Raw genomic sequence first — 20,143 nt, 5'->3', positions numbered from 1 at the left:
ACAAGGGGGCCCCTCAGGGGTGCATGCTCAGTCCCCTCCTGTACTCCCTGTTCACCCATTACTGCACGGCCAGGCACGACTCCAGCACCATCATTAAGTTTTACGACGACACAACAGTGGTAGGCCTGATCGATGAGACAGCCAGAGGAGGTCAGAAACCTGACAGTGTGGTGCCAGGACAACAACCCCTGCCTCAACATGATCAAGACGAAGGAGATGATTGTGGACTACTGGAAAAGGAGGGCCGGGCACACCCCCATTCTCATCGACGGGGCTGTAGTGGAGAAGGTTGAGAGTTCCTTGGCGTCCACATCACCAATAAACTATCATGGTCCAACCACACCAAGACAGTTGTGAAGAGGACACGACAACGCCTGTTCCCCCCCAGGAGACTGAAAAGATTTGGAATGGGTCCTTACATCCACAAAAAGTTCTACAACTGCACCATCAAGAGCATGGTTGCATCACCGACTGGTATGGAAACTGCTCGGCCTCCGACCGCAAGGCAATACAGAGGGTATACAGAGGGCCCAGTACATCACTGGGGCCAAGCTTCCTGGCATCCAGGCCCCTCTATACCAGGCAGTGTCAGAGGAAGACCATAGAAATTGCCAAAGACTCCAGCCACCCTAGTCATAGACTGTTCTCTCTGCTACCACACGGCAAGCGGTACTGGAGTGCCAAGTCTAGGTCTAAAAGACTTCTGCTATAAGCTATAAGACTTCTGAACAGCTAATCAAATGGCTACCAGGACTTTTTGCATCTCTGTTTATTATCTATGCATAGTCACTTTACTTCTACCTACATGTACTATATAGACAATGCCTTCGGAAAGTATTCAGACTCCTTCACATTTTCCACATTTTGTTATGTTACAGCCTTACTATAAAGATCCTTGTATTCTACACACAATACCCCATAATGACGAAGAGAAAACAGATTTTTTTTAAACATTTTTTGCAAATGCATTAAAAATAAAAAACGGATACCTTATTTCCAAAAGTATTCAGGCACTCAGGTGCATCCTGTTTCCATTGATCATTCCTGAGATTTTTTTACAACTTGATTGGAGTCCACCTGTTGTAAATTCAATTGATTGAACATGATTTGGAAAGGCACACAACTGTCTTTATAAGGTCTCACAGTTGACAGTGCATGTCAGAGAGAAGCCCAAACCATGAGGTTGAAGGAATTTTCTGTAGAGCTCGGAGATAGGATTGTGTCAAGGCACCAAAACATCTCTGCAGAATTGAAGGTCCCCAAGAACACAGTGGCCTCCAACATTCTTAAATGGAAGAAGTTTGGAACCACCAAGAATCTTCCTAGAGCTGGCCGCTGGCCCAACTGAGTAATCGGTGGAGAAGAGTCTTGGTCAGGGAGGTGATCAAGATCCGGATGGTCACTCTGACAGAGCTCTAGAGTTCCTCTGTGGAGATAGGAGAAACTTTCAGAAGGACAACCATCTTTGCAGCACTCCACCAATAAGGCCTTTATGGTAGAGTGGCCAGATGGAAGCCACTCCTCAGTAAAAGGCACATGACAGCCCACTTGGAGTTTGCCAAAAGGCACCTAAAGACTCTCAGACCATGAGAAACAAGATTCTCTTGGCTGATGAAACCAAGATTGAACTCTTTGGCCTGAATGTCAAGCGTCACGTCTGGAGGAAACCTGGCACCATCCCTACGGTGAAGCGTGGTGGCAGCATCATGCTGTGTGAATGTTTTTCAGCTGACTGGGAGACTAGTCAAGATGGAAGCAAAGATGAACGGAGCAAAGTACAGAAACCTTGATGCGCTCAGGGCCTCAGATTGGGGTGAAGGTTCACCTTCCAACACGACAACGACCCTGAATGTCCTTGAGTGGCCTGGACATGAACCCGATCTAACATCTCTGGAGAGACCTGAAAATAGCTGTGCAGCAGCGCTCCCCATCCAACCTGATAAAGGATTTGCAGAAAATAATTGGAGAATCTCCCCAAATACAGGTGTGCCCAGCATCATTAAGCGCACCTGGCATCAATCATTACTCGCACCTGTGCTTCATCACGAGCACACCAGGACTCCATTACCTCCCCTTTATCTGGCACTCCTTTAGGTTCATTCCCTAGTCAGTATTGTTTCTGTGTTCATGTCAAGACACTACTCCTATGTTGTATTGTTCCATGTTCTTTGTTGTATTAATCTTACCACCTGCACCTGCTTCTCGACTCCCAGCGTCTACGTTATAGAAAACTCCCTCTACAAATGGAAGCAGCAGGAAATCAGTACATCTCCCAGTCGGTCGACGAGAATGGATACCTACTTCGTCAACACCACGACCCCGGATAAATATGACGCCACCCCATCTAAATGCTGTGGCTTCCTAGAGAGGAGGAGCTTTATTTGTATGAGGGGGTTCATGGCTGTCTTCGATCCTCCACCGGAGGACAGAGAGGGATGTGAGTGCCTACTCCAACTTTGGCAGGAAGACTAGATGGCTGCCGAGTACACGCTCACCTTCCGGACAGTAGCAGCATCCAGTGCATGGAATGAGCCAGAGCTTCATACGCTATTCTGAAGAGGACTGTGCGAGGAGGTCCAGCCGGCACTGTCCTGTCGAGATGACAACCTCTCCGTGGACACACTCATCGCGATAACCTACTTCAGTAGCGTCGGTGCTCTCCTCACTTCCCCCCCTCCCCCAGTGAACACTTTGGATCAGATCCTGATCCCATGTAGGTAGGGGTCACACGCCTCTCCGTGGCGGAGCGACGCAGACGAAGACAGCTGGGGCTCTGTCTCTATTGAGGTGAAGGAGGGTACCAGCTCCAGCAGTGTCCGGTACGTCCCAACTCAGGATCCCACGAGAGCAGAGGGACGATCAAGTGATCTTCCACCTCCTATGGCAGGAGTGAGTATCCCCTCTTCATCACTTTCCGCCAAACCCTTTTTGGTGTCGATCACACTAGTTGACTGTCCCTCATGTATTGTTTCTACAGCGTTAGTGTATTCCGGTGTCGCGGGGAACTTCATTGACCAGACCCTTGCCTCCTCTCTTAACATCACCTCATCCCCGCTCTCCTCTCCTTTCCCAGTTCAAGCCCTCGATAATCGGTCACTAGGTTCCGGGACCATCACGCACATCACCAAACCACTCACCATCACTGTGGAGTCCATCCATCAGGAGAACACTGCCTTCATCACCATCTCACAAGATCATCCTCTGCCTCCCTTGGCTTCAACGCCATAACCCCACCATCTCATGGTCGAGGATGAAAATTACGGACTGGGGACCCAAATGCCGGAGGACATGCTTTCCCGTCCCCTGTGGTTCCACGTTGGTTGAGAGTCCTGTGGTTGCCCTTTAGCCCAACATCCTGGAGGTATACCAGGACCTGTGGGAAGTATTTTCCAAAACCTGTGCCACCTGTCTCCCTCCTCATCGCCCCGGGACTGTGCCATCGATCTGCTTGCAGGCTCTGCGTCCTCACATCTACCCTCTGTCGGTGGTTGAAACCAAGGACATGGAGGAACCACCCTGGATGCAACAGGTTGGGCAAGATTGAACTTGTTAGTCAATATTTCTGACGTTATAAAAGGAAATTGCTTAACAAACCATGATTCTTCATTTCATAGATTCCCTAGATATTTCTATCTCCATTTTAGACTGCTACTGTCACGACTTCCGCCGAAGTTGGTGCCTCTCCTTGTTCGGCCGGCGTTCGGAGGTCTTCGTCACCGGTTTTCTAGCTGCCACTGATCCACATTTCTTTTCCCATTTGTTATGTCTTGATTGTACGTTATTTACATTATTATTATTTCCCTATTTAACCCTCTGGTTCTCATTATATTTTGTGTGTGATTGTTCCTGTTTTGTGTTAGGGATAACAAACCCTATGTGAATTTATTGTACTGTTTATTTTTCCCGAGTAAAGTACGTTATTTTTACTCAGTTCTGTTTCCTGCACTTGACTCCGTCCTCACCTATACACCACTGACGCTGACAGCTACCTTTTTGACAGCTCCTTGCATGAGATTATGGGAAGATTACAGCAGCTATGACTGGATTTAATAGACTTTTTGTCATTGTCATCAGTCTCAATATAGTACATTATTGAAAATGGTTGACAGGGTACTGACAAGGAATGTCAGTTCAACGTCTAGTTTTGATTTACAATGGGTTGAGTTTTCAACTAACGTGAAATCAACCAAAAATGTCTAAAAATGGATTTAGGTTAAATTGGGCGAGGGGGAAGCTAAATTCCTTTACGTTTTCAAATCCAATCAGTTTTCCACAGAAACAACGTTGATTCAACCAGTTTTTGTCCAGTAGGTTTACACTTCGACAGTAATTAACAATGAGTTGTTTCTAACAAGGAATTTTCATTAGACATGTAAACACATTATCCCTATTCTCTGACTCAGTGGCACCAAAATTCCCCCATTTGTCATCAACCTTGGTTCTGGGAAGAAACTTTCCTTAAGAAGGATGATGATGATGATGATGATTGGTTCAGTGAAACACAGTCAGGGGGAATGTCCCAGGAAATGTATCTACTTTGTAGTGTTGATATCTGTTTTAATTGGCACTGTTTAGTTAACACTAGCTGTTGATACTCAACTGTTTTTGTTGTGTTGTAAGATCTCTAAGGCAAGGTATCAAAATACACTGAGTATACAAAACATTAAGAACACCTGCTCTTTACACGACAGACTGACCAGGTGAATCCCTTATTGATGTCACCTGTTAAATCCACTTCAATCCGTCTAGATGAAAGGGAGGAGACACGGGTTAAATAAGGATTTTTAAGCCTTGAGACATGGCTTGTGTATGTGTGCCATTCAGAGGCTGAATGTGCCTTTGAACCGGATATGTTAGTAGGTGCCAGACACACTAGTTTGAGTGTGTCTGACTGCAATGCTGCTGGGTTTTTGACACTCAACAGTTTCCTGTGTGTATCAAGAATGGTCCACCACCCGAAGGACATACAGCCAACTTGACACAACTGTGGGAAGCATCGGCGTCAACATGGGTCAGCTTCTATGTGGTACGCTTTCGAAACCTTGTAGAGGTCCATGACCCAACGAATTGAGTCTGTTCTGAGAGCAAAAGGGGGTCCAACTCAATATTAGGATGTTGGTCCTAATGTTTTGTACACTCAGTGTATATCAGCATCATTTGAGTGTTTGATTTTGTGTGTGTAGTGAGAGGGTCTGAGGAGCCACCAAACAGCATAGACATAATTATTCTTATATTTTTTAATCCAGTCGGATAAACACTCCAAACAGCCTACCCGACAGGGGGGACAATTAACAATTTCCCAGTGAAAGTTGCGCCTCTGGCCACAACTACTACTAATTATGGAAAAGGAAGGAAAATATAAAAATGTTCACCCACTTACCGGTTTTGTCACGTTCTGACCTTAGTTATTTTGTTATGTCTTTGTTTTAGTACGGTCAGGGCGTGAGTTGGGTGGGCTGTCTATGTTCCTTTTTCTATGTTTTGGGAATTCTGTGTTTGGCCTGGTATGGTTCTCAATCAAAGGCAACTGTCAATCGTTGTCCCTGATTGAGAACCATACTTAGGTAGCCTGGTTTCACTTTTGAGTTGTGGGTGATTGTTTCCTGTGTCTATACCATACGGGGACTGTTTCGATTTTCGTTTGTTCATTCACGTTGTTATTTTGTATTTTTGTAGTGTTCAGTTTTTTATATTAAAATAGACACTTACCACGCTGCACATTGGTCCTCCGATCCTTCCTACTACTCCTCTTCGTCAGAGGAGGAAGACGAAAACCCTTACAGGTTTTGTGAATGCTGTTGTGATAAACACAACAAGAAGTGCAGGCCTCAGTAGCTCCATCTTTTACAATTATTTTCTGATAAAAAAAAAAAAAGTCAAAAAATCTAAATATCGTTTAGAGGTCCTGTATGAGCCTACTGTGGAGGAGAACATAAAATAAACAGACATCCAAAGCTGGTGCTAATATAGCCAGTGTCAATGAGTAACATATTGTCACATACCAGGATCCAGGGAGATCTGTTGTTTTACAGGGTCAGCCATAGTAGTATGATGCCCCTGGAGAAAATTAGGATTAAGTGCCTTGCTCAAGGGTACATCAACAGAGGTTTTTCCTTATTGGCTCGGGTAATTGAACCACCAACCTTTCAGTTACCAGCCCAATGCACTACCCGCTAGGCTACCTGCCGCAAGGCATGTCTACACATTTTGAATCATAAATTAGTTGGTTTCAGGGAATTTCCATGATATATTGTTGGCTAAGCTTGTGGTTTAAATGATTATCGTCACTAGTTTGAGCTAGTGAGGCTAGAACCTGACTAATCAAATAGTTCAAACTATGTAAAATAAAACCACAGTGTTGCTTCTGGCAAATATATGAATCCTTCTAGTGACAGATATCGTAGCAGCTTTTTTCATTTTCAGATGTTTCAACACAATGGATCTCTTCAACAAAGGAGGGGCTGCCTAGATGATTTACTATTTTGTTTACACTGGAGTTATTTCAGTTTTGGAGTTCAGAGAGGAACATTTTCAGTGATGAAATGGCAGATGGGTGTTACACACAGTCAGAAAGCCTATTCTACTGTAGTGGGAAATATCCGGCCAAGTCATCCTCCTGCAACATTCCAAGGATTAGATGGCTGCCCAACCCTTGGTTTACTCATTGACACTGGCTATATTAACTCCAGCTTTGGATGTCTGTCCATTTCATGTTCTCCTCCACAGTAGGCTCATACAGGACCTCAGAGTAAACTATATTTGATTTGTGATTTTTTTTAAATCAGAAAATAATTGTAAAAGATGGAGCTACTGAGGACTGCACTTCTTGTTGTGTTTATCACAACAGCATTCACAAAACCGGTAAGTGGGTGAACATTTTGATATTTTCCTTCCTTTTACATAATTAGTAGTAGTTGTGGCCAGAGGCGCAACTTTCACTGGTGAAATTGCTAATTGTCCCCCCTGTCGGGTAGGCTGTTTGGAGTGTTTATCCGACTGGATTAAAAAATAATAATAATAATTATGTCCCCCCCCCCACTTCTAAAACCAAAGTTGCTCCCCTGGTAGTGGCTATCGTTACAGTATTTTTCAGTTGCTGTTGTCTTGTGTTTTGTTCACTCCACAGTTTGGCAGGCCTGGACACCATAATGGCCATAAAGCATCAAATCCATTGGAACGGTTGAAATGGTACGCGCGGGGTCACTCTTCTGAGGATGTCTTCAGACACAGCAAGGGAAGAGGCCCGGGATCACCAAAGGCCTTTGATTCTTCAGTATCAACGGAGTCTTCCTCAGAATCTTCAGAATCCAACCAGTCCTCAGAATCTGATGCATCAAGTTCAGAGGAGATCTTCCCTGAGAGGACGACACCTGGACCAATTGCTCCAGCCACAGTGAACCCACCCACTGCTGCCATGTTAACTATCCCACCGGTGATAGAAATGTCCACAAATGGTCCAGTCATCAATGAAACGACACCTTCACCAGGGGACGTTACTGCATGTGTCACTGAGGACATTCTAACTCCAGCTCCGCCAACTCCTGCTCCAGCAACTCCCCCTCCAGTCACAGAGAGCAGAGGAGACCGCCTTTAAATGTTTATAAATACTAGTCAGAATTCAAGCTACATTTTTCCAGTTTATCATTATTTGTTGTATGGAAAATTTACTTGAATGTATTTACAGTTTTGAATGGATTTATAGCTTTTGTTGTCAGCTTCAGAATAGTATTATAGGTACATTCCCAAATGGAAAAGAGTAATTAAAAACAAATAAGAATCTTGTATGGCATAAGAATATTTTTTTATACAAAAATCTAACGAGTATCTGGTAAGATTTTGTATGTTTTGCCTTATGTCAGTAGTGTATTTGAATATGTCTTGACTTATATGACTACTATGACATACACAATTGTGGTGGATTTTCCACATCAGGGGTCTCTAACCTATTCCAGCATGAAAGCATTCTTTTAACTTTCAAATAGGCACATTCTTCTCTTTTCCTTCATCCTTGCAAGTCTTCCCTAGGTCCTTGCTGTACAACATGTTTTCTCTCAATATACTTGGTAAAATGATGGTTAATAAACAACTATAAGGGAGCCCCCCTAAAATGCTATTTGGTATTTTCCTGAATTCTGTTTTCTCTATGAGTTTTTTCCTGGTTTGGGATTTCTTAAAAAAACACGTACTCTCACTATTACAATTACTTATAGAGAAACAACGAATGTGTAGCGATTCTCGTCCTCGTCTGTGGATGTTCTGAGTCCATACCAATTCTTAAATCACAACAGAAGATCATTTTTTAGTACAAAAAAAATAACAAATTACATTAAAAATATATATTTTTGGGTTGTATAATTCCCCTATAAATGCGCAACTAGCAAGAGATGAATGTGTTGAGTTGGGATGTTGGGAGACCCAGAAAAGAACGGGCCTAAGGTACTCTGGGCAGAGGAACATTTTGAGCCAGGCTACTCTCACGAGATCATAGACGCACGGTTCTTTTTACAGGTCTCCGAAGTTAATCAATAAATATTAAACCAGGAGACGATTTAACTTTGCTATCAGGGTTCCCCAGGTAGCGTGGGGAATGGCGTCACTTGAGAGGGCAAGAACGAGATGCATGTTAGGGGAAGTACAATAGGGGAAGAATGGTAGAAAGTGTTAGCAGAGTGAGCTGTACACCGGATCGAAGACAGGAGGAGAAATGGAAGTGAGGGCGAATTATCGGAGGTGGTAGGAGTGGTGAAGTTCTTGGAGCCGAGGCTTGTACCGAGGGTCAGGATAAAGATGAGTCTGTGACGGTAGGAGTGACCTTTTTTGAAAAAGTGGACCCTTGCCTTTGGCGCCCTTTTCTTGAGAGCAAAACAGTTATCACTGTGATCCATTTGTGGTTTCAGGGTGGGTGAAAACAGAGTTGGGTGCTGTAGAATCGGTGACGGCGTCACGACTTGTTCGGGCGGTGTTCGGCGGTCGACATCACCGGTCTTCTAGACATTGCCGCTTCATTTTCATCATTCCATTTGTTTTGACTTGTTTGCTTCACACCTGGTTTGCATTCCCTAATCACACTGCATGTATTTATTCCTCTGTTCCCCTCCATGTCTTTGTGTGAAATTGTTTTGTGTTACGTGGTGTTTCGCGTATATCTGGTTTGTTCTGTGTATGTTGTTCACGTAGATGGTTTGTTTGTTTAAAACTATATATCAGGTTGTGATTTCTCGCGCTGTACACTGCCTGCCAAATAAAGTGTGCGCTTGTTTCACAACTCTCTGCTCTCCTGCACATGACTTCTTCACCAGCAGCTCCCAGCCTTAAAAGAACGGTAACCAGAAGTGGTCTTGTGATAATTGTTTGTGTTTCTGCTGGTCAGAGGGAGCAGACAGGCACTCCACTTCAAACTAATGGGGACAAGAGATGTGAACTGTTTTGCTCTCAAGAAAAGGGCGCCATTGAAAGGAATTATTGTTTTAGACCCCATCATAGCACTGAGACTGCACTTGTGAAGGTGGTAAATTATCTTTTAATGGCGTCAGACGGAGGCTCTGCATCTGTTCTCGTGCTCCTAGACCTTGTACTGCTTTTGATACCATCGATCACCACTGTAACGAGTTTCGTCTTCATACGAAGGAGAGTCGGACCAAAATGCAGCGTGTGGTTTACGATCCATGTTTATTAATAATACGAAACACGAATCTCCAATACAATACTACAAAACAAAACGTAACGAAAACCTAAACAGCCTATCTGGTGAAAAAACACATAGACAGGAACAATCACCCACAAACACACAGTGAAACCCAGGCTACCTAAATATGGTTCCCAATCAGAGACAATGACGAACACCTGCCTCTGACTGAGAACCATATCAGGCTGAACATAGAAATAGACAAACAAGACATGAAACATAGAATACCCACTCAGATCACACCCTGACCAATCAAAACATAGAAAATACAAAGTAAACTATGGTCAGGGCGTGACAGTACCCCCCCCCCAAGGTGCGGACTCCGGCCGCAAAACCTGAACCTATAGGGGAGGGTCTGGGTGGGCATCTGTCCGCGGTGGCGGCTCTGGCGCTGGACGTGGACCCCACTCCATGACAGTTTTAATCCCCCTCCTAAACGTCCCTAAATAGGTTACCCACCACAATGATAACATGGGACAGAGGGACAGCTCGGGACAGAGGTAACTCGGGACAGATGGGTAGCTCAGCACTGAGAGGAAGCTCAGCACTGAGAAGAAGCTCAGCACTGAGAGGAAGCCCAGGCAGGTAGTAGAAACTACCAGAACCTGGCTGGCTGGCGGTTTCAGCAGATCCTGGTCGACTAGCAGATCTGGAAGAATCTGGTCGACTGGCGGATCTGGGAGAATCTGGTCGACTGGCGGATCTGGGAGAATCTGGTCGACTGGCGGATCTGGGAGAATCTGGTCGACTGGCGGATCTGGGAGAATCTGGTCGACTGGCGGATCTGGGAGAATCTGGTCGACTGGCGGATCTGGGAGAATCTGGACGACTGGCAGATCTGAGAGAGTCTGGACGACTGGCAGATCTGGAGGAGTCTGGTCGACTGGCAGATCTGGAAGAGTCTGGTCGACTGGCAGATCTGGAAGAGTCTGGTCGACTGGCAGATCTGGAAGAGTCTGGTCGACTGGCAGATCTGGAAGAGTCTGGACGACTGGCAGATCTGGAAGAGTCTGGACGACTGGCAGATCTGGAAGAGTCTGGACGACTGGCAGATCTGGAAGAGTCTGGTCGACTGGCAGCTCTGGAAGAGTCTGGTCGACTGGCAGCTCTGGCTGCTCCATGCTGACTGGCTGCTCCATGATGACTGGTAGCTCTGGCTGCTCCATGCTGACTGGCTGCTCCATGCTGACTGGCTGCTCCATGCTGACTGGCGGCCCTGGCTGCTCCATGCTGACTGGCGGCCCTGGCTGCTCCATGCTGACTGGCGGCCCTGGCTGCTCCATGCTGACTGGCGGCCCTGGCTGCTCCATGCTGACTGGCGGCCCTGGCTGCTCCATGCTAACTGACAGCTCTGGCGGCTCCTTGCAGACTGGCAGCTCTGGCGGCTCCTTGCAGACTGGCAGCTTTGGCGGCATCCTGCAGACAGGCAGCTCTGGCGGCTCCTTGCAGACTGGCAGCTCCATGCAGACTGGCAGCTCTATGCAGACTGGCAGCTCCTTGCAGACTGGCAGCTCCTTGCAGACTGGCAGCTCCTTGCTAACTGGCAGCTCTAAGCTAACTGGCAGCTCTATGCTAACTGGCAGCTCTATGCTAACTGGCAGCTCTATGCTAACTGGCAGCTCTATGCTAACTGGCAGCTCTATGCTAACTGGCAGCTCTATGCTAACTGGCAGTTCTGAACAGGCGGAAGACTCCGGCAGCGCTGTAGAGGCGGAAAGCTCTGACAGCGCTAAACAGGCGGGAGACTCCGACAGCGCTGGAGAGGAGGAGGGCTCCGACAGCGCTGGACAGGCGAGGCGCACTGTAGGCCTGATGCGTGGTACTGGCACTGGTGGTACTGGGCCAAGGACACGCACAGGAAGCCTGGTGCGGGGAGCTGCTACCGGAGGGCTGGGGTGTGGAGGTGGTACTGGAAAAACCGGACCGTGCAGGCGCACTGGAGCTCTTGAGCACCGAGCCTGCCCAACCTTACCTGGTTGAATGCTCACGGTCGCCCTGCCAGTGCGGCGAGGTGGAATAGCCCGCACTGGGCTATGCAGGCGAACCGGAGACACCGAGCGCAAGGCTGGTGCCATGTAAGCCGGCCCAAGGAGACGCACTGGGGACCAGCTGCGTAGAGCCGGCTTCATGGCATTAGGCTCGACGCTCAATCTAGCCCGGCAGACACGCGGAGCTGGAATATACCGCACCGGGCTATGCACCCGCACTGGAGACACCGTGCGCACCACTGCATAACACGGTGCCTGTCCGGTCTCTCTAGCCCCCCCGGTAAGCACAGGGAGTCTGCCCAGGTCTCCTACCTGGCGTAGCCATACTCCCTGTTAGCCCCCCCCCAAGAAATTTTTGGGGCTGCCTCTCAGGCTTCCATCCGCTACGTCGTGCTGCCTCCTCATATCTGCGCCTCTCAGCTTTCGCCGCCTCCAGTTCTTCTTTGGGGCGGCGATATTCTCCTGGCTGAGCCCAGGGTCCTCTTCCTTCTAATTCGTCCTCCCATGTCCATACCTCCTCTTTGGGCTGCTCCTGTTGCCTCTTCTCCTGCTGCACCTTTGGGCGGCTACACTCCCCTGGTTTAGCCCAGGGTCCTCTCCCGTCGAGGATTTCCTCCCATGTCCAGAAATCCTTATTGCGCGTCTCCTCGCGCTGCTCCTGCCTGTTGACACGCTGCTTGGTCCTTTTGTGGTGGGTGATTCTGTAACGAGTTTCGTCTTCATACGAAGGAGAGTCGGACCAAAATGCAGCGTGTGGTTTACGATCCATGTTTATTAATAATACGAAACACGAATCTCCAATACAATACTACAAAACAAAACGTAACGAAAACCTAAACAGCCTATCTGGTGAAAAAACACATAGACAGGAACAATCACCCACAAACACACAGTGAAACCCAGGCTACCTAAATATGGTTCCCAATCAGAGACAATGACGAACACCTGCCTCTGACTGAGAACCATATCAGGCTGAACATAGAAATAGACAAACAAGACATGAAACATAGAATACCCACTCAGATCACACCCTGACCAATCAAAACATAGAAAATACAAAGTAAACTATGGTCAGGGCGTGACAACCACGTTCTTTTGGAGAGATTGGAAACACAAATTGGTCTACACGGACAAGTTCTGGCCTGGTTTAGATCTTATCTGTCGGAAAGATATCAGTTTGTCTCTGTGGATGGTTTGTCCTCTGACAAATCAACAGTAAATGTCGGTGTTCCTCAAGGTTCCGTTTTAGGACCACTATTGTTTTCACTATATATTTTACCTCTTGGTGATACATGTATTACATAAAGATGGCAAGATGCAGTAGATGATAGAGTACAGTATATACATATACATATGAGATGAGTAATGTAGGGTATGTAAACATTATATTAAGTGGCATTGTTTAAAGCGGCTAGTGATACATTTTTTCCATCAATTTCCATTATTAAAATGAGCCGGAGTTGAGTCAGAATGTTGACAGCAGCCACTGTTAGTGGTATGGTATGACATATTTGAGGCAAATACAGCGGTACACTTCAACTGTGAGAGACGGAATCTAAAACAAAAATCCAGAAAATCACATTGTATGATTTTTAAGTAATTAATTTGCATTTTATTGCATGACATAAGTATTTGATCACCTACCAACCAGTAAGAATTCCGGCTCTCATAGACCTGTTCGTTTTTCTTTAAGAAGCCCTCCTGTTCTCCACTCATTACCTGTATTAACTGCACCTGTTTGAACTCGTTACCTACAGTGCCTTGCGAAAGGGACGGGTCTTGGTAGATTTGCAGTGGTCTGATACTCCTTACATTTCAATATTATCGCTTGCACAGTGCTCCTTGTGATGTTTAAAGCTTGGGAAATCTTTTTGTATCCAAATCCGGCTTTAAACTTCTTCACAACAGTATCTCGGACCTGCCTGGTGTGTTCCTTGTTCTTCATGATGCTCTCTGCGCTTTTGACGGACCTCTGAGACTTTTCAGTTTTTGATTTGTTAAAAAGGTTTGAAATATCCAATAAATGTCGTTCCACTTCATGATTGTGTCCCACTTGTTGTTGATTCTTCACAAAAAAATACAGTTTTATATCTTTATGTTTGAAGCCTGAAACGTGGCAAAAGGTCGCAAAGTTCAAGGGGGCCGAATACTTTCGCAAGGCACTGTATATAAGACACCTGTCCACACACTCAAACAGACTCCAACCTCTCCACAATGGCCAAGACCAGAGAGCTGTGTAAGGACATCAGGGATAAAATTGTAGACCTGCACAAGGCTGGGATGGGCTACAAGACAATAAGCAAGCAGCTTGGTGAGAAGGCAACAACTGTTGGCGCAATTATTAGAAAATGGAAGAAGTTCAAGATGACGGTCAATCACTCTCGGTCTGGGGCTCCATTCAAGATCTCACCTCGTGGGGCATCAATGATCCTGAGGAAGGGGAGGGATAAGCCCAGAACTACACGGCAGGACCTAGTCAATGACCTGAAGAGAGCTGGGACCACAGTCTCAAAGAAAACCATTAGTAACACACTACGCCGTCATGGATTAAAATCCTGCAGCACACGCAAGGTCCCCCTGCTCAAGCCAGCGCATCCAGGCCCGTCTGAAGTTTGCCAATGACCATCTGGATGATCCAGATGAGGAATGGGAGAAGGTCATGTGGTCTGATGAGACAAAAATAGAGCTTTTTGGTCTAAACTCCACTCGCTGTGTTTGGAGGAAGAAAAAGGATGAGTACAATCCCAAGAACACCATCCCAACCGTGAAGCATGGAGGTGGAAACATCATTCTTTGGGGATGCTTTTCTGCAAAGGGGACAGGACGACTGCACCGTATTGAGGGGAGGATGGATGGGGCCATGTATCGTGAGATCTTGGCCAACAACCTCCTTCCCTCAGTAAGAGCATTGAAGATGGGTCGTTGTGTCGGTCTGCACAACGCATCACCGGGGGCAAACTACCTGCCCTCCAGGACACCTACACCACCCGATGTCACAGGAAGGCCAAAAAGATCATCAAGGACAAACAACCACCCGAGTCACTGCCTGTTCACCCCGCTATCATCCAGAAGGCAAGGTCAGTAAAGGTGCATCCAAGCGGGGACCGAGAGACTGAAAAACAACTTATATCTCAAGGCCATCAGACTGTTAAACAGCCACCACTAACATTGAGTGGCTGCTGCCAACATACTGACTCATCTCTAGTCACTTTAATAATGGACATTGATGTAATAAATGTATCACTAGCCACTTTAAACAGTGCCACTTTATATAATGTTTACATACCCTACATTCCTCATCTCATATGTATATACTGTACTCTATACCATCTACTGCATCTTGCCTATGCCGTTCGGCCATCGCTCATTCATATATTTTTATGTACATATTCTTATTCATTCCTTTACACTTGTGTGTGTATAAGGTAGTTGTTGTGAAATTGTTAGGTTAGATTACTTGTTAGATATTACTGCATGGTCGGAACTAGAAGCACAGGTATTTCGCTACACTCGCATTAACATCTGCTAACTATGTGTATGTGACAAATCAAATTTGCTGTGATTTGATTTGACAGTGGTGTTATCCATTCCACTTTCGTGTGGTTATCTGCTGTGCTACACTGCTAAGAGTTCATAGCTTCTTATGAACTCTGTCTTCCTCCTGACTGAGGCAACAGCTCATCAGATGAGACATTCGGGTAAGGAATGAGACGTTGACCGTGACAGGGCCTTTTGTTCATATTTCAGCTCAGAATGAACTGAAGGATGGTGTGTGATGGAGTGTGGTTTAGGAGAGCCCTCATATCATAAAGAATACTGTGTGTCTAGTCTCTTTCTCTGGTGAACACAACTGTGAATGCTGAGTCTGTAATTTAGCTCATAATGTATGAGTCTCTGCACAGTACTATACACAGAGATCAATGGCTCAGTAGATACAACAAAGTATACAAATGTGAAATAACAGACCCACCATGCGTTTTATGAAAAAAAGGAAATTATTTAGAAACGATACATTATACATACAGTAAAAATGGGACAAACAACATGTAGTGTAAATAATTGTGCAATTGAAAAAATTGACTGTTCTGTATGTCCTGATGTGTTGGCTAGTATTGCTCTTATCAGGTATTATTGACGTACTGTATTAGACCTTAAGGGCCGTCTGTTTGTTATGCTCTCTGTTCTGACCTCCTAATGTAAGGTCATAGAGCACCGTCCTGGTCCTGGTAGCATTCTTCACTGTCGACAGCAGCAGGATGAGAGAGACAGGCCTTTACTAGGCAACTATGACAACGGGAGCGTCGGTATCTATGGTAGCCTCTGTGGCCGCCTCCTCAGCCGAGTTGCTGTCACTCTCCTGGCTCTCGTCGCTGTCTGCCGCCCCGGGCGTGGCTGTAGCCTCCTCACTGCTGTTGCTGCTGTCAGTCTCATCACTGGCGCTAGTGCTCTCGCTGGTGCCGTCGCTGCTAGCGCTACTGGTGCTCTCACTAGTCACATCACTGGCGCTAGCGCTGGCACTCTCTGCCTCTTCCTCCTCCAGGCTCTCAGCTCCTTGGCTCTCGGGGCTCTCAGAGGGACCGGTGTCCTGGCTGGCTTCATCGACGTGCGCTTGGCGCAGGCTGGGCTCCTCGGCTGTCCCGCTGGAGACATCCAAACCCTGGCTCTCCACCTCGGGGGTGCTGGTGTCCTCTTCCATCAAATCATGCACCTGCAGGGCCTAGAGAGAGGTGATGGAAGGATGTTTAGAGACAATTCTTACAACTAAATGGAAGGAAATAATGCCTGTGCGTTTTAGCTGGAGAATTCTAACAGAGGAGAGACAAATGTACCTTGAACACGGTCAGCGTCTTCTCAATCTCGTTTCCGAGCCCGGTGTCATAGACGGACACCTTCTTGCCAGCATACATGCCCTTGTCCATCTTTCCATAATATTTGTATGGGGAGGGTCCCTTCTCGATGTTGTTGGTATCTACATAGATGGACTTCTTGTAGTCACCGGGGTAGCCCATGCTGTCCCCGCGTCCGTCGTCGTAGATGGGGGCCTCGGTGGGAGCCAGGGTGGGCTCAACAGTGGGCTCCGCGGTGGGAGGGGCAGCGGTGGTGTCTGCCTCCCCGGACTCTGACTCCTCTGTGTCCTGAAAACACATCACAACATCACCTTTATAAGATGTGAAGTTAAAATAAGAGCTTAGTGAACGCTCCTGTCTGTCAAGGTTACCTAGACGTCTTCCTTGAACTATAAACTACAGTCTGTGTGGTCCTTTAGACTTACTGGAGCCGTAACTACACGTGACAATGTGACTCAATATATCCTACATATGAATGGTTTTATACTTGGTGTATTACATCACTGTCTGTGCTGCCTGTGCTGTCCTTGCTTTCGTCACTGTCTGCACTGTCTGTCGATGATGTGCTGTCCACTGTTGGGTCTGATGTAGGATCAGCTCCCTGGATAATAGAAAAACAGGACCCATCAGCATGTCATCAACAACATCCATCAAAAGTACAGATAGAGACAACTATATCAGGTGTAAGAAGGATTTAGCATCTTATGCTACATTATAAACTGGGTGGTTCAAACCCTGAATGCTGACAGCTGTGGTATATCAGACCGTATACCATGGGTATGACAAAACATTTATTTTTACTGCTCTAATTACGTTGGTAACCAGGTTATAATAGCAATAAGGCACCTCGGGTTTGTGGTATACGGCCAATATACCACGGCTAAGGGCTGTGTCCATGGTATATTGGCCATATACCACACCTCCTCGGGCCTTATTGCTTAATTATGGTACAACAGAATGATGTTTTACTTCTGTTTCATCTTCGTCGGAGCTCTCGTCTGATGCTGTACCAGCACCCACATTCTACAAGAAAACCGCAGCATTAAAAAGAGTTCAATAACAACTGTCATATTTATTGCAGTTTTCCCTATAGGACAAATGTATACATTTCAATCCACATACAGATTATAAAGTAATGTACCCTGAAAGAAGGTGAACATGCTCTTACCTGTACAGATGCAACCTGGGTGAGATCTACTAGGGCTTTCCGAAGCACCGGAGCTGGTTTAACCTGCCAACATGAATATTCATTTATTTATTCACTATTTTTACCCCCTTTTTCTCCCCAATTTCTCCCCTGTCTCAACGCTGCAACTCTCCAACGGGCTTGGGAGAGGCGAAGGTCGAGCCATGCGTCCTCCGAAACATAACCCGCCAAACCGTGCTTCTTAACACCCGTCCGCTTAACCCAGAAGCCAGCTGCACCAACTGACCACCGAAGTCAGCCTGCAGGTGTCCGGCCTGCCACAAGGAGTCGCTAGAGTGTGATGAGCCAAGTAAAGCACCCCCCCTGCCAAACACTCCCCTAATCCGGACGAAGCTGGGCCAATTGTGCACGGTCCCTATGGGATTCCCAGTTATGACACAGCCTGGGATTGAACCCGGGTCTGTAGAGACACCTTAGACCGCTGCACCACTTGTGAGGCCCATGAACATACATTTAAGTTGATACCAAGCACACGTCTGTCTGTCCGTTCGCATGTCTGTCAATGTATATTGTTCTCATATGAGAGGAACACTCACCACTTCCTCTGAGCTCTCTGAACTGCTGCTGGATGAGCGTTTCACCGGGCGACAGAGGACCGTTGCAAAGAGCAGGGCGAAAACAATTGCAGCCTTCATTGTCACAATGTGTATCTGAAACGAGAGAGAATCCAGCAAAATGATGTGAACTGAAGATACAAACTGTGTTGAAAGCTGTACAGTATGTTAGCTACATTTAACTCCCTTTTAAACTGAAAATGTGATCCATTCTTTTCAATTACAGCAGAAATGCCTGGATGGGAGGCAGTTAGACTGCAAATTGCCTGTGAAGTCCTGCTTTGTAATGGTTAAACCATTAAATACTTGATTAGTATACAGGGAGAATTAACCATGGGCCATGATGAGTCTCCACCATGGCTAAGTGGAGGAACTCTGGCGGAAGTGCACTCATTTTAAAGTCAGTCCCTAACCGTTGGCAGACAACGTGGGCTTCGCTCCCAGCTAATGACATCCAGCCTAGCCTAGCTATCCTACCCCCATGCATGAACGTCTCCCTTGTTTTCCAGCTGAGCTACTCTCAGCTAGAACAACATTACATCAAGTAGGCAGTGTTTTAGCTATACCTATAATGATCTCTGCATAGTGTATAATTCCCTAAGTTAAAAGTGGAAGTCTGGAAGACCACAGTCGGTCCAGGGAGGCGGGGAACATGATGAACGCCCCTCAGCTTTATTTTGGAAGCCAACTCTACTTTGTCCTTTGATGTTTGGGTTCCAGAATGAAGAGCCCTTAAATTTGTGGTGTTGACAGATGGAAGTGTGACGGAGGCGAGAGATACTACTAGGGATGCCCAGAGGATGTTGTGTGTAGATGAGATCTGACTTCAGAAGTAACTAATCCAGCCTTTCAGTTTTGCTGCTATTATTATTTGTTCTCACAGCAGCACTTAAATGCTGTGGTTTAGTCTTGGAACATAGGAGTCAACTAGTTGACAATAAATTAGCTGTGGGTTTGAGAGCTGAGCCCAGAGCTTCCTCTTCCTACTGTCACGTTCATCATTCCAACACTATAAAACCTAGTTTATGATTAAGCTGACTATCAGGTTACCAGAAATATTTATTATTACAACAGATCACCAAGCTCTCTTTCCTGGTAAATTATGAATTTGCCACTAACCATAATGGATTTATTCTCCTTTACATAAAAAGCCCCAAATGTACAAAGCATTTAGGCATTGAAAGGGTATGTGCTGAAATTAACTAGCTTTTTCAATCTTTGCACAAAATGTAATAACATTCCCCACGATTTTCTTTGAGCTTTTTACGGGAGAGGATTATGCATGTAGACGGGCTAAACTTTAATTTCTTAATGTGCACAAAGCACATGCATGACATGTCAATGTCAGAATTTACTCCGCCATAGTTACATTGTCCATGTGATACCTCCTTCAGTTTCCCAAAAGAATCAATAACATCTATGCACCTGAGCACCAATATCAGTGATAAGCCATGTTGTTTTTACCTGGATGTGTTCGTCAGAGAATCCACAGGATAGCACCACACTAGTCAGTCAGGATGAGTGGAGAGCTGCTCAGTATTCTCTTGGATGCCAGAGGAGGAACAGCACAGTTCAGTTTGGATGTGGAGGGATGCTGCTGAACGGAGGCTGCTGGTTGGCTTATAAACCCAGCTGCCTCCAGCTCCAGCCAATGGAAGCAGGGCTTGTGCCTTGTGATGTCATGAGGTTTACCACTTCTGTCCCACCTATCCTCTCCCACTCTTCCTGTGGTTAGTGTGGCCACTCAATGCAAACATTCACCAATCGACAAGGCAGAGGAAGGAAAAAAAACACATATCCTGTATTGTTACAGAAATAAACTGAGGACACAAGCCCTGTGAAATTGAGATCAAATACATGAC

At 46.1% G+C, this 20,143-nt stretch overlaps 1 protein-coding gene across 1 annotated transcript; it reads right to left on the bottom strand.

Moving 5' to 3' along the window:
* Positions 1-15,631: 15,631 nt before the first annotated feature.
* Positions 15,632-19,862, bottom strand: LOC139410028 (clumping factor A-like). Its single transcript, XM_071155454.1, has 7 exons — positions 19,746-19,862; positions 18,264-18,377; positions 17,689-17,751; positions 17,490-17,543; positions 17,020-17,121; positions 16,503-16,808; positions 15,632-16,390 (listed from the first exon to the last, which is right to left on the bottom strand). The coding sequence occupies exons 2-7, from the start codon at positions 18,360-18,362 to the stop codon at positions 15,950-15,952; spliced, it is 1,065 nt and encodes a 354-aa protein (XP_071011555.1). The 5' UTR covers positions 18,363-18,377; positions 19,746-19,862; the 3' UTR covers positions 15,632-15,949.
* Between the last annotated feature and the right edge of the window lie 281 nt (positions 19,863-20,143).

Source organism: Oncorhynchus clarkii, chromosome 5, assembly GCF_045791955.1.
Source record: "Oncorhynchus clarkii lewisi isolate Uvic-CL-2024 chromosome 5, UVic_Ocla_1.0, whole genome shotgun sequence".
In the NCBI taxonomy this organism is placed as follows: domain Eukaryota; kingdom Metazoa; phylum Chordata; class Actinopteri; order Salmoniformes; family Salmonidae; genus Oncorhynchus; species Oncorhynchus clarkii.
The sequence above is the reverse complement of the archived record's forward strand: the minus strand, read 5'-3'. Positions and strand labels throughout refer to the sequence as shown.